At 32.7% G+C, this 12,570-nt stretch overlaps 1 protein-coding gene across 7 annotated transcripts in view; it reads left to right on the top strand.

Annotated features, from left to right (window-relative positions):
• LOC107449733 (transcription factor cwo) overlaps positions 1-6,546 on the top strand; it is an 80,233-nt gene extending 73,687 nt beyond the window's left edge. For 5 of the 7 annotated variants that reach the window (XM_071183123.1, XM_016065361.4, XM_043039590.2 and 2 more), the window contains 4 exons: positions 513-614; positions 1,124-1,211; positions 2,634-2,816; positions 3,501-5,491. In XM_071183123.1, coding sequence (XP_071039224.1) covers positions 513-614; positions 1,124-1,211; positions 2,634-2,816; positions 3,501-4,795 — 1,668 coding nt within the window. In that variant the 3' untranslated portion in view covers positions 4,796-5,491. Of the gene's footprint in view, positions 1-512; positions 615-1,123; positions 1,212-2,633; positions 2,817-3,500 lie in introns of all 7 variants that reach the window. The other 2 variants (XM_043039589.2, XM_016065362.4) reach the window with 1 other exon arrangement.
• Positions 6,547-12,570: the final 6,024 nt, after the last annotated feature.

The following is a 12,570-nucleotide window of genomic DNA, read 5'->3' as shown; positions in this document are numbered from 1 at the left end:
ATGATTCACATTTGTAATCGTCTGCGATTTACTTAAAGGAAATATTTTACAATTTTTTTTTCTTTTCTATGTTTCACAACTTATCGCGACTATGATTCACATTTCTAACAGAAACCCTCGTTTTTACAGTTTCTTTATTAAATGAATTGCTCTGTAAATAGAAACATCGTAATATTGTATTTTGATGGTGAAGCAATATGCAGTTAATAAACAGTTGAGTTCATATCATTAGAAATTTAATTTCAAATTTTATTGCGTTTATTGTTTCTCCCAGTGTGTATCGTATAATACACCGGTGTTAAAAATTAAGTGAATTATCATATCTATCCGGAACTATTGGACACATTTTAAAGAAATTTAATTTGTACGTATTTTTTTATAATACAAAATAAATTGTAATAATAAAAGTATTCAACGCAGCTTTAACACCAGTTTTGATTCCTGTCAATTGTTGTGTATTGTGTAGTAAAACTTATTTAGGTAATTAACTGTTTATTTCTTTTCTTCTGTAGGATCCCATGTCCCATCGAATAATAGAGAAGCGGCGGCGGGACAGGATGAATAACTGTCTCGCCGACCTGAGTCGACTTGTTCCCACCAACTATCTAAAAAAGGTACCAATTTCAATTATTTGTCTTTGTTGTTGCAGTTTTTAATGACACTTGGACAATCCAAGCTAACAAGCCTGACGAATTAAGTCAGGAATGAGCGCCTTTCGTTTTACTAGAGAACACCACAAGGGTGAACCCTTTATTATAATTGGAGAACTTAAAAAATAATCTTAATTGGTAAATTATAAATGTGTAGGATTGTCTTTGCTGTTTTGTAGAATCAGTGAATAAATATCTTTTATTTAAAAAGCTATTATTTTTATTTTCGTGTATTTTTTCTATTTTACAAAATCCAAGCTTACTTAATTCTTTATAGTATTCCATTCTTACTTTCTTTACTTACACATCAGAACTAATATTTTTTTAATTTTTAAATTGATTTGATGATTTTTGAAAACGTGTGTCGTTGTATAAAAAATAAATATTTAAAAAAAAGTTCATAATTATTGCATCACTACTTCTCAGACATTTAAGAGAAAGAAAGTTATATTTTGTTTAAACTTTATTTTCAGGGCCGCGGCCGGATAGAAAAAACTGAAATCATTGAAATGGCTATTAAACATCTGAAGCATCTTCAAAACCATCCTTGTAATGATCCAAGTAAGTAATAAATTAATTATAAAAGATATTATATTAACTTCTATTCATATACGATAAATCAAATAACGTTCGGAAGAAACGCAGTCAATCGCAGATTGTTTATGTAATAAAAAAAAATTAGTTACGTTTGGTTTCATTTATATAAGATTTCAAACTGTATTATTAAAGAATACGATATATGAGATTTTAATGTTATATTTCATTCGAGATAGAACGCGACTATCAATGCTCACCTCCCAACAATTTAACCCGGTTGATTCATATCACACCAATCACGGTAAAGACATACAATATCTTCAATAATGGATATGGGTTATAATTCCTTTGTCGTCGGGTTAACCGTGAAAGGTTCTCATGATTTTCCCATTCATGCAACGTCAAAATACAGATTATTTACACCAAAATGCATTTCACGCAGGCAAAAGTTTGTTCCAATGCTTAAAGCAAGAGTTCTTGTCTTCTGGATTGGATTTAGTAGTTAAGGCTTCTAAATTCAACATTGTCTGTTGCAGATCTGGAATGATTCATGGCTTAGAGAGCTCGATTTTCATGGTTTTTTCTTTATATTTCTTAGCATGGGAAGCAAAACGAATTTTCCTGCTTTATTTTCAAAATAATTTGTTCCATTTTATATTCCATTAACGGCGGTGAAAAGCCAACCTAATTTCGAGTTTACGACTATCAATGTTCACCTCCATATCCTTGTAATTTTGACCCCAACCCAGAAGACCAAGGAACTCCTGCATCAAGCATTGGAACAAACTAGCCTTTGGGGAGAACTTTTTGATGGAAAAAACCTGCATTTGCGTCCTTCCACGGTTAGCCGGACGGCAAAGTGACTTCAGCACATGATTTTGAATTTACTACTAACCAATCTTTAATTTACTTCTACCAATTTTCAACTCAGTAGCCTTGTAATTTTGACTCCAATTCAAAAGACAAGGGAACTTCTGGTTTAAGTATTGGGAGAAATTTGTTTCCACATTTTTGATTGGAAAACCCTCGCATTTACGTTACATGATGAGAAAAAACCACGGAAACTCCCCACTGTAAGCTGACGGCTATGGAATTCTAACCCATGATCCGTCTGCCACTGAGGATATTTTACGTCAGCACTGTGGTAGATGCGAGCCAGGAGAGTTCGTATCAACGAGCCACCGCTAGGATTCGAACCTGGGTTACGTCATTGGGAGGCGAATTCAAAATCCCCTGAGCCAGCACGGCTCTGTTTCACTTTTATAAGGGTTTTACGTTTGTTTGTTTTTTTTGTTGAAGGCAAAAGTTAATTAGTTTGGAACATTTTATTTACAGAATTTAATATGATAAGACCACGCGATTATTTTATTGTATTTTTTATTTCTTTCTTTATATAGATGGTACTTACTTTATGTTTGCTAAACGGTTATTGAATTTTTTTTTTAGATAACTGTGAAGTTGCTAGAACGACCGAATCGGATCACAAGAGACAATATAAGTCTGGTTACAGTGAATGCTTGAATGAGGCTGTTAAATATGTCTCAGACAACGAAGGAATGTTCTCCTCAACTCTTGTTGGAAGAATGTCTGAACATCTTATAAAACACTTTGAGAAATTAGGAGGAGGAGGTAAGAATTTTTTATGTTCTTTTTTACTATCATAATATTAGCAGCGCACACAATAGGCTGTAACCGCTACGGTCGTTAATGTTTTTATTTTTTTTAAATAAAAAATAGCGAGTATAAATAACTCATTACGTATCTAATTTTATTATTTGATTAACTTTAAAATCTTACCATCGCTAAATTTTGCCCGTTACATCGTAGCTGTTATATTTGATATAATTTTAGAAATTGCAGCATCACCCCTTGAGAAGACAAGAGCCAAAATTTATAATTTTTTTTTTCAAATAACGATAACGAAAATTAGTTTTTAAATTTATGCGTTAGCGCTTGAAAATTAAGGTTAATGCCAGCAGAAATGCTTTCAATTGTTTAAATCTACTAATCCCCAACACTCTTTTACACTGTTGGCGTCATAACGTTCGCTCTTTTGGCGCTTGAAAATTGTTACCAAAAATAAGACTTTATAACATTGACTCTGCCTGCTTTCCTCCAATTTTGCTATTCTCACAACGTTGAAATGAAACAAGTTTTATAATAATTAATACTGAATTATAATGAAGTTTTAGTTAAATGTGAAACTTTAGTTCTACTATACATTTTCGTCAGTGTTTTTAATTTTTACCTAGTGAAATTTTAATGCAATTTTTTGGAGAAATTATTTCCACTTATACATATATATTCTTACAGGCCTGTTATACACGAAAGCATTGGGTATTGTGTTACCAGAGGATTCTAAACCAGCTATTCATATGGAAGTAGACAACCATTCTAACTCATGCTATCTACCGGATCCCGTTATAAATCTACCACCTCACAATGGTCACCCCTTCTCTTATGAACATCGGAATTCGGAAGTTCCTGAAATGAAGCAAGAAATGGAGTTCAACGGCCATCTTTCATCTCCCCAATCCCTTACGCCCATCAAAGCAACCAGTCAGCTTCGTGAAATGCTTCAAAATCCTGGCGTACCCCTCAAAGACTCTCTAAAACCCAACCCCAGGAGCTGCAACGGTACTCCCGCACCAGTACCATCACCCATGTCCCAACCCGTATCAGTAGTGGTCCCACCAGACCATCATAACGAGGTTCCTAAGCAAGAGGAAGGGTACTACAAATTTAAGAACAATATTAAGCACAGGTTCAACAATGACATTCGACACCACACGTCTTCACCAACAGACAGCCATCATTCTGATCGAATGTCTCTTCCAGACGAAGATCATAATAACAATAAATTACATGTGCCAGAGCCTTATCCCTTGCGTCCGTGCCATCCGGCACAATCACCGGATGAAAGACTTGTGCCTAATGGCTTGTGCAATGGCAATTCAAATACAGGCCATGCTTTCTCACCTTATTCCAGTAACCGCTTATCTTCTGAACTTACAGTCAAAATACCTGAAAGGACTATGCACCCAGAAAACGGCGCACTTCCTTCCTCTTACGGTACGCAACACTGGGACTCGCAAGCCGAAACTGCCAGCAGTTGTGGTTCAAATCCCAGTCCTCCACCTAATGCGAGTCGCTCAAATGGCAGCAGTTCGGGCTACAGCACAAATGGCGAAAACAACTCGAGTTCCAGTTTGCACAAACCTCATAATGGCACGCTTTCGCCGACATTGTCACCCTATTCCCGCACTCCAGACCGATTGTCAAATAGATCTCCCAGCCCAATTCAGAGCGGGGTGCCCATTTTTGCTCTTCACCCTAAAGGTACATTTTACATTCCATTGACAATCGAATCATCAATTTTAGTTCCTTACTTGGCTGGAGTTGATGATCTCACACCTGTATTGCATCCTATTAGTATTTGTGTAAATTTAAGCAACAATTCTGTGAAAGTGGAAAAACTGAACGATACTGCTCCACACCATTACAGATCATCCTTTTTAATGAGCAAGTACCAAGAAAGGTACGTGTTTCCTGAAAGGCCTGTATATTACCCATGCCCCACCAGTCCCCCGAGAAATACGTGCTCCTAAAGGATTTGTGAGTCTTGATTGCTTTATCCAAAAATAAAACTTTTGAAGTACTATTTTTTATGATAAAGACAAATTGTTATTTGACGAGATTAGTGGAAGAACATATTAAACAGCATTTTTGGAAGCAAGCGATTTCTAATGGAAAAGTTCTTTTGTGAATATTTTCTTCTTTTCTTTCCGTTTTTAACTGCAACTGGTTTCCTAATACTCACTCAACATATTCTTCCACTAAACTTTTCAGTTGTATTAGTTAATTGACGAGATCAGTGGAAGAACATATTAAACCGCATTTTTGGAAGCAAACGATTTCTAATGGAGAAAACTTTTTGAGAATAGTTTTTTCTTTTTCCTTTTCTTTCCGTTTTTGCCCTTTCTGCAACTGTTTTCCCCATACTCATTTAACATGTCCTTCCACTAAGCTTTTCAGATGTACTTGTTAATTGACTGAATTGTTAAGTTTAGTGGAAGAACGTCTTCAAGTCTCATACAAAGTGCATTTTTTGGTTGTCTGCAAATAAAGAACATTCATTTAATCAAAGCAGTTATCATTGGATGAGAGATGTTTTGTGAATCTAATGTTTTTGCTCATTCTACAACTGGTTTACACACTAACTTGCTTAGCATGTTCTTCCACTAAGCTCTACTCTTCTATGTGTTGAAAATATTATTAGTTTAGTGTTTAATAAGCAAAATTCACTTATTAAACCAAATTTATTTAAAAGGATTTGAATGCTTTTTGTGATATGGACTGCATAGATCAAGAGAAAGTTGTTGAAATGCACGTGTTTATTTTTAAAATTCTGTGATAAAAAAAAAAATCGAAACCGTTTTGAAAAGAAAATCTGCATAGTAATCAAACTTACTTTGTTATAAATGTATATTTAAATTTGTCAATTAATCTTTCGCGAAGTTGCAGAATAATTTATCTAAATAAAATAATTTCGTGATTCAATTGATACCAAAAAAATTTATCTTAAAATTTAAAATTTTTCGAAATCTTAATTGTAGAAAGTATATATATATAAAGCATAAAATTAGTATTTTATAAAATTGCTATTTGAAAAGGAGCTTATATTAAAAATAGTTCTAAATATTAATATTTATTGAAGAGAATTTTATGAAAGAAGTATTGTACCATACATGATTGAGACAAATCAAAGACAATTATCCTTTATTTCATTTGATTAACAAACAGCTTTAGATTGCTTTTTATGAATACATATTTTGGCTTTATTAATAGAATGCCAGGATTTATCTGCCATGATAAGAATCTTCCAAAAGTTGGTTACTAAATCATTAGTGCTTGGCGACATCAGAATTTTAATATTGTCATATAATATCTGAATATATCGATTTTTACGATTCAGTTAATATTTACATTATTTTCACATTGGACCATTCTTGCGTTACCCAAATGAAATTTATTTACGTTTACGATAAATATTGTATTCTATAATTGTTTCATTGATAACAATTGCGATATTATGGCACTCGATATTTATCGTTATCATAATGATCTCGTTATTATCGTTGTTAATTATTATTGTTTATATTGTTATTATTGATACAGTAAGACATGATATTCACTATATATCATGAGAATACATTTTAAAATATCGTTATCGCTATCTTTAAAAAATATCAATAATTCACCATTTATCGCCCAGTATTAATGATTTATTACGCACGCAGTTATTAATAAATATTGCTTACTTTTTTGTCAGTACTAATGATTAAGTTATCTGCTAATGCGGAATTAATTACTACATTTGAAAATTATGTATTTTCTTTCTTTTGCAAGTTGAGTAATAAAATGTTATCGTTCTTAAATTGTATGAAGATAACCTTAGTAGTGAGAGGATTGAGTTCTAACCTTAGTAGTGAGAGGATTGAGTTCTGTTACTGAGAGAAAAAGCTATTGTAAGTGCCTCTGGGAAGCCAACATTTGCACTGAAAATACACATACTGGTTTTATGTGTAACACTTATTGTATCAATTTATTGCTAAATGTCATGTTTATTGTATAATAAAGTTGTATGTTCACGAAATTTGTAAAAAAAATCATTGTTACAATAAAAAAAGGAAGAAATCTTACTTTTATTTGTTTATTTTTTATACTGTTTATGCGTGGTGTTCCGTTTTGACCGCCCTTAATGCGTATTTTTAGAATTCTTGTCGAAAATGAAGTTAAATTAATATGCACATTGAGGATCGCAAATTATTATTTAAGTGAATAAAAAAACAAACACGTTGTCTAATCGCTAATGAATGAAAAACATCAAAATTAGTTTTATTGCCTGATGAAATGTCATAGAGGTGTTTCCCACCAGCCATCAAGTTTTGTTCTTTCACCTAATTAATAATTAGGTAAAAGAACAAAAATGTTCTCAAACTTGGACTTACCACTTTTGAACACAATGTAGAAAAATTATTCAAAATAAAAAATATCCGTTTATAAGTTGTGCGTTAATCCGTTAAAAGTTGTCCTCGAATTCCTTACCCAGACTTTAAAGAAATGTAGGGTTCATCATAAGGAGTGACTGACAAATGCATAGCGACCCGTAATCGGAAGTATCATACGCTGCTTAGGAGACCGGTTCGGATTTCACATTAAAGATTCAGGTTTAAAGTTAAAAGATTCTGGATGTTAAGGTCCCGCAGTGGATAGATCGTTAAGACACGGTTCGCAGCAGATCACCGAAGTCAAGCATCACTGGCTACGGTCAGTGTGCGGGTGGGTAACCACTTGGATCAGTCTGCGTAGGGACCGAGGGTGTGCGGTATTGGTCCTCGTTAAACTGTGCTACCGTAAAGTGCTCAACTTCGCGCACGTCGTCGGGCTACCGAAGCGGGGGAGCCATCCCCTCCGCAGAAGATCAAAATTGTGATGGCATGTCTTCGGATCATCCTCCGGGATGTTTCCCAGACTGTCGCCAATAGCCCTTTGTGCAGCTCTAGTGCGACGTAAATTAACAACAACAACAACTGGATATTAAGGAAGATGAATCCGCCAAACTTGATGCGGTTTAATTAAACGCGGTTACTTCCATTCGGTTCACTTTAATATTGATGGTTGTTGTCGAAAATTACATTCAAATAGGCACACGTATAAAAGTTTCTTTGTAACTAAATGATTTGGTAACCAATTAACCTAAACCACGAAATTATGACGATACAGAATGTATTATGAAGATATTTTTGGGCTTTATTTGAATAAATTGTCGACAATTATGTTAAGCTAGGTAGGCACTTCAATTATGTCGCACTAGAGCTGCACAATGAGCATTTGGCGACGGTCTGGGAAACATACATGAGCATGATCCAAGGACACGCCATTGCAATTTTGATCCTCTGCAGAGAGGGTGGCTTCCCTGTTTTCGTAGCCCGACGAACAGCACGCGAAGTCGAGCACTTAAAGGTAGAACAAGGACCGATACCGCGCAACCTAGGTCCCTAAGCAGTTGATCAAAGTGATCACCCACCCGCTTACTGACCGCTGCCAGTGATGTTTGACTTCGGTGTTCTACTGGGAACCGTGTCTTTACGATCGGTCCATTGCGGGACCAATTATGTTGAGAAAACTGCAAAAAGTTTCAGTTCGAATGCGCATTCGCAGCCAGTCTTTAAACGACCCCAGCGGCGTTCAATCATGGATTGCTACGCAACTCTCATGATCTACCTCTTCTTAAAGTTTGGCTTACAAATTCAGGGTCACCCTTTATATTAGATGACGCTTGATTGCGGTTCCTAGCAAAAGACAAATGAAAAAAAATTCCGATGATTTTATTTCTTCAAGTCTTCAAAAACCAGATTTTAATAATAAATTATCAGTGATATTTCCAGTTAGTGTTAGTTATATCACTGAATTTTATGTACAAGTGTTCCGTAATTACCACCCCTATAAATCAATTTTAGAATCTTTCTCAAAAAATGTACTAATTGGAGATGAAAATGTTTAAATTGTTTAAATTAAAGAAAAGGGGGAAAAAACTATCGAAAACTCTGTAAAATAAGTAGTGATGAAGGCGGGAAGAAAACAACAAAATCGGTTTGATTGTTTATAGAGACTTGGTTGTGTTTCTGATTATTAACTTCCAACTCAGACAATACATAAAATTACGAAATCGGAAACAACTCGGGTACTTTCTAATGCATAAACATTCTTCTTGTCGAGGATTCGAATTTTTGACTCTCAAAATTGGGGCAGCCTTTATTTGATCAAAGAGCACAATAAAATCACTTTAATTTTCTTCTGTGTGTGAGTATTGCTAACATTTTATGAATTCTTTACTTTTTGTACCGAGGAGTTCATTTGAATCTGGTTTCATTTCAAAGAATGGTTTTCATCATTTTTAAAATGTCCATTTTCCAAACAGGTGTAAAGATATTTTTCGGAAACTGTTCATTTGGAATCATCTGTAGAACATTTGAGATAAATTTTTTTTATATTTTTCACAACAGCGTTCATTTGATAGTGATTTCATAAGAAAGAAGGGGAAAAGGGAGATTAATTCAATTTTGTCATTAACTGACAAAATCTATGGAAAATGACAAAGGGTGGTAAATTTACAAATTTTGCATATTATTTCTGCACCGCAATATTTATTTGAAAGAGGTTTCTTATGAAAGAATTGGCGCTTTATTCACTAAATATGTCAATTATGCCATAATATTTTTAAAAGTATAATTTTTTATAGCCACAAGTATAAAGGCTAATAATTCCTGCACTAATAAATGAAGGTAGTATTTTTTTTTATTCCATTATACTCTTTGTACAATTATTATTACACAAGTTCGTAATTCTAAGTTTCTAACGACAAGTTTTATTTACGGCGCATACTGAATTCGCGACTCGCTTTATAGATTTCGTTTCATGTTTTATTCTGCTTTTTCTTTATATTTTATTTTCCGTTTTTACGTGTTATTTTTATTTTTACTTAATGTGTTCTATTTTATTTGTCGTAAATTTTTTTGTAAAATCCTCACACTATTGTATTGATATAATTTGCTTTGGCTATATTGATACAATATTAGATAGCACTCCTTTTTGCGGATATAATCGTGTGAGCTGACGAAAAGATTATATCTTTTATTTACGGTATTTTATAAATTTTTTTTCCTTTTTTTCGGATTTTTTTTCCGGTTTCTAATTATTTTTATTATTAATTTTCCTCCCAACCCCCCTTTTTTTTGATAAGGAGAGAAGATGGATACCTTTATGAATTTTTTTTTTTTTTGAAAGAAAAATATTCTTAAAGGTATCCATTATGTAAATTTAATAGTTGTCATTATAAAGGTATATAAAATTAATAGTTGTCATTAGATTTTGAGCCCTTGACTACCTCTTAATCATTCNATTTTAACTGTCGTAAATTTTTTTGTAAAATCCTCACACTATTGTATTGATATAATTTGCTTTGGCTATATTGATACAATATTAGATAGCACTCCTTTTTGCGGATATAATCGTGTGAGCTGAAGAAAAGATTATATATTTTATTTACCGAATTTTATATTTTTTTCTTCCTTTTTTTCGGATTTTTTTCCCGGTTTCTAATTACTTTTATTATTAATTTTCTTCCCAACCCCCCTTTTTTTTTGGTAAAGAGAGAAGATGGATACCTTTATGAATTTGTTTTTGAAAGAAAAATATTCATAAAGGTATCCATTATGTAAATTTAATAGTTGTCATTATAAAGGTATATAAAATTAATAGTTGTTATTAGATTTTGAGCCCTTGACTACCTCTTAATCATTCCTACAAAACTTAGCTTGAGGTATCGAAGTAAATACGCTAAATTTGAATCAAGCTTTGGCAATAAAGATTAGTAATGTAAAGATAAAGGTTAATAATAAAGATTTTACGCGAATCAGCTGGAAATATGAAAACAAGCATTTCTTATAAATAATGCTTTTGGAAAATTATTTGCTCTGATAAATCCAAATTCAAGAATCACACCGGATTTGTGATTCATTATTTATATATATATATTTTTAAAATTGAACTTATATGAAAAAATAGGCATAGTATTTTTCAAAAACATTTAAATTAAAATCAAATTATCCAAAATAATTTTTTCAGAATTTTGAAAAAAATTTTAATTATATCCAACGACAGTTCGCAGCTATGAACACGGGTCTTTCCCTGCCATATTAATGAATACTGAATCTAATTTATGCTTATTAGCAAGAAGCAAGCATAGAAATCATTAGCAGCATTAGTTTTCCTAAAAAAAGAAGAAAAAAAAACTGAAAATATTAATGGACTAGCCAAAGAACGCCTTCTCAATAATCTATTCAGGAGGTTTGGAGTATAAAATTCGGTTTGGGATACATGTAGGCAAGGGTATATAATAAATTTGATTTGAATTAACTAAGTTTGGACATTTGTTGATAACTGCTAATATTTTGTACCAATACTGGCTAAAAGAGAAATTCTAATTTTTGAAACAAATAATGCTAAATATACATGAAAATTAAGAATTAAAGTTTAAGTTTTCCTTAAATGTTCAATGTCAAAAATCGCGTTTATGCCGTATTTCGTGTATGTCAATTTTTCTCCCACTTTTTCTTTTCTCTCTCTCTCTCTCTTTTTCCTTTTTTTTCTTCTTTTTCTTTCTTCCTTCCTTTCTTCTTTTCTTTTTTCTGTTTAAAAAAAACAAGCTGATCAGATGCTTTAAGCATAGTAGGGGAAAAAGAAAGAGCTTAATAATTAAACTGTTATGGACATTAAATGACATAAAAATGAAACTATATTACATATTATTGTAATATACAGGGTATCTCGTAAATATTGCAACAAACTTCTGGAGGAAGTAGGGCACATCATAAGGATTAAGAATTAATTACTCAAAACCATGACGGGAAATGTCATCTTACGCTGATAGGGGCGCTTTCTTATTTTGGACATGTTGTTCATGTTCCTTTGAACTTGCAGTTTTATTTTTCTAAAATATTTTAATTTCATGTTAATTTTATGTTACTATTAGTTATTGTCGAGAATTGGGTATACTATAGCCTACGTCACAGGAGTGTTATTTCTACTAAATTTAACCCATGAACGGCATTTTATGTGAGCCTAACTTCAAGCCACAAATAAACAAACGAAGTGTTTGATCGTTTAAATAGCTGCTCGCCAGATTTTATTGCATTATAAAGAAAAGTAATTGATATTCGATTTTTGATTAATAATTGATTTATGTGGATAGTGGCATTTATGTGGATAGTGGCATAGAATTTAGCATTGCGTCATGGTAAATGTTATTCCTACTAATTGGAAGTAGTTGTGTTTTTTTTATATTATACCCAATTCAATTAAGATAGGTTCAGAAATGCTGTTCAGTCGTAATTTAATGATTATGCGAGCTTGTCCAGTTAGTCACTGAATCATTAAATTACGATAAAATAGCTAATATTGTACCTATTCGAGAGCAGTTTTCAAAAATAATTAATAGAAAACAAAAAAGTAAGATAATTTAGATAATAAGAATTCCCGATGTTTAAAGACACACGATATATAACAATTCATTATAGCGATAAAGCTCCCCGACTTAACAATTTCAGGCATGGTTTCCTATGTAATTCTCAATCCATACTATGTACCGTACTTCCCCTGGAAGTTTGTCGCAACATTTACAGCCCCCCCCCCCAGAATGTTAACAGTCCTTATAGTGCCGATTCGAAAGAATCGTATAGTAATGAGAACTTGATTGGAGAGTTTTTCAAGGAGGAATATTTCTCACCAATCTGGTTCTCATTTGTATGTGAAAAAATCT

This window comes from Parasteatoda tepidariorum, chromosome 7 (assembly GCF_043381705.1).
Source record: "Parasteatoda tepidariorum isolate YZ-2023 chromosome 7, CAS_Ptep_4.0, whole genome shotgun sequence".
NCBI lineage: Eukaryota > Metazoa > Arthropoda > Arachnida > Araneae > Theridiidae > Parasteatoda > Parasteatoda tepidariorum.
Note: the sequence above shows the minus strand (reverse complement) of the source record. Positions and strands in the feature narration are given on the sequence as shown.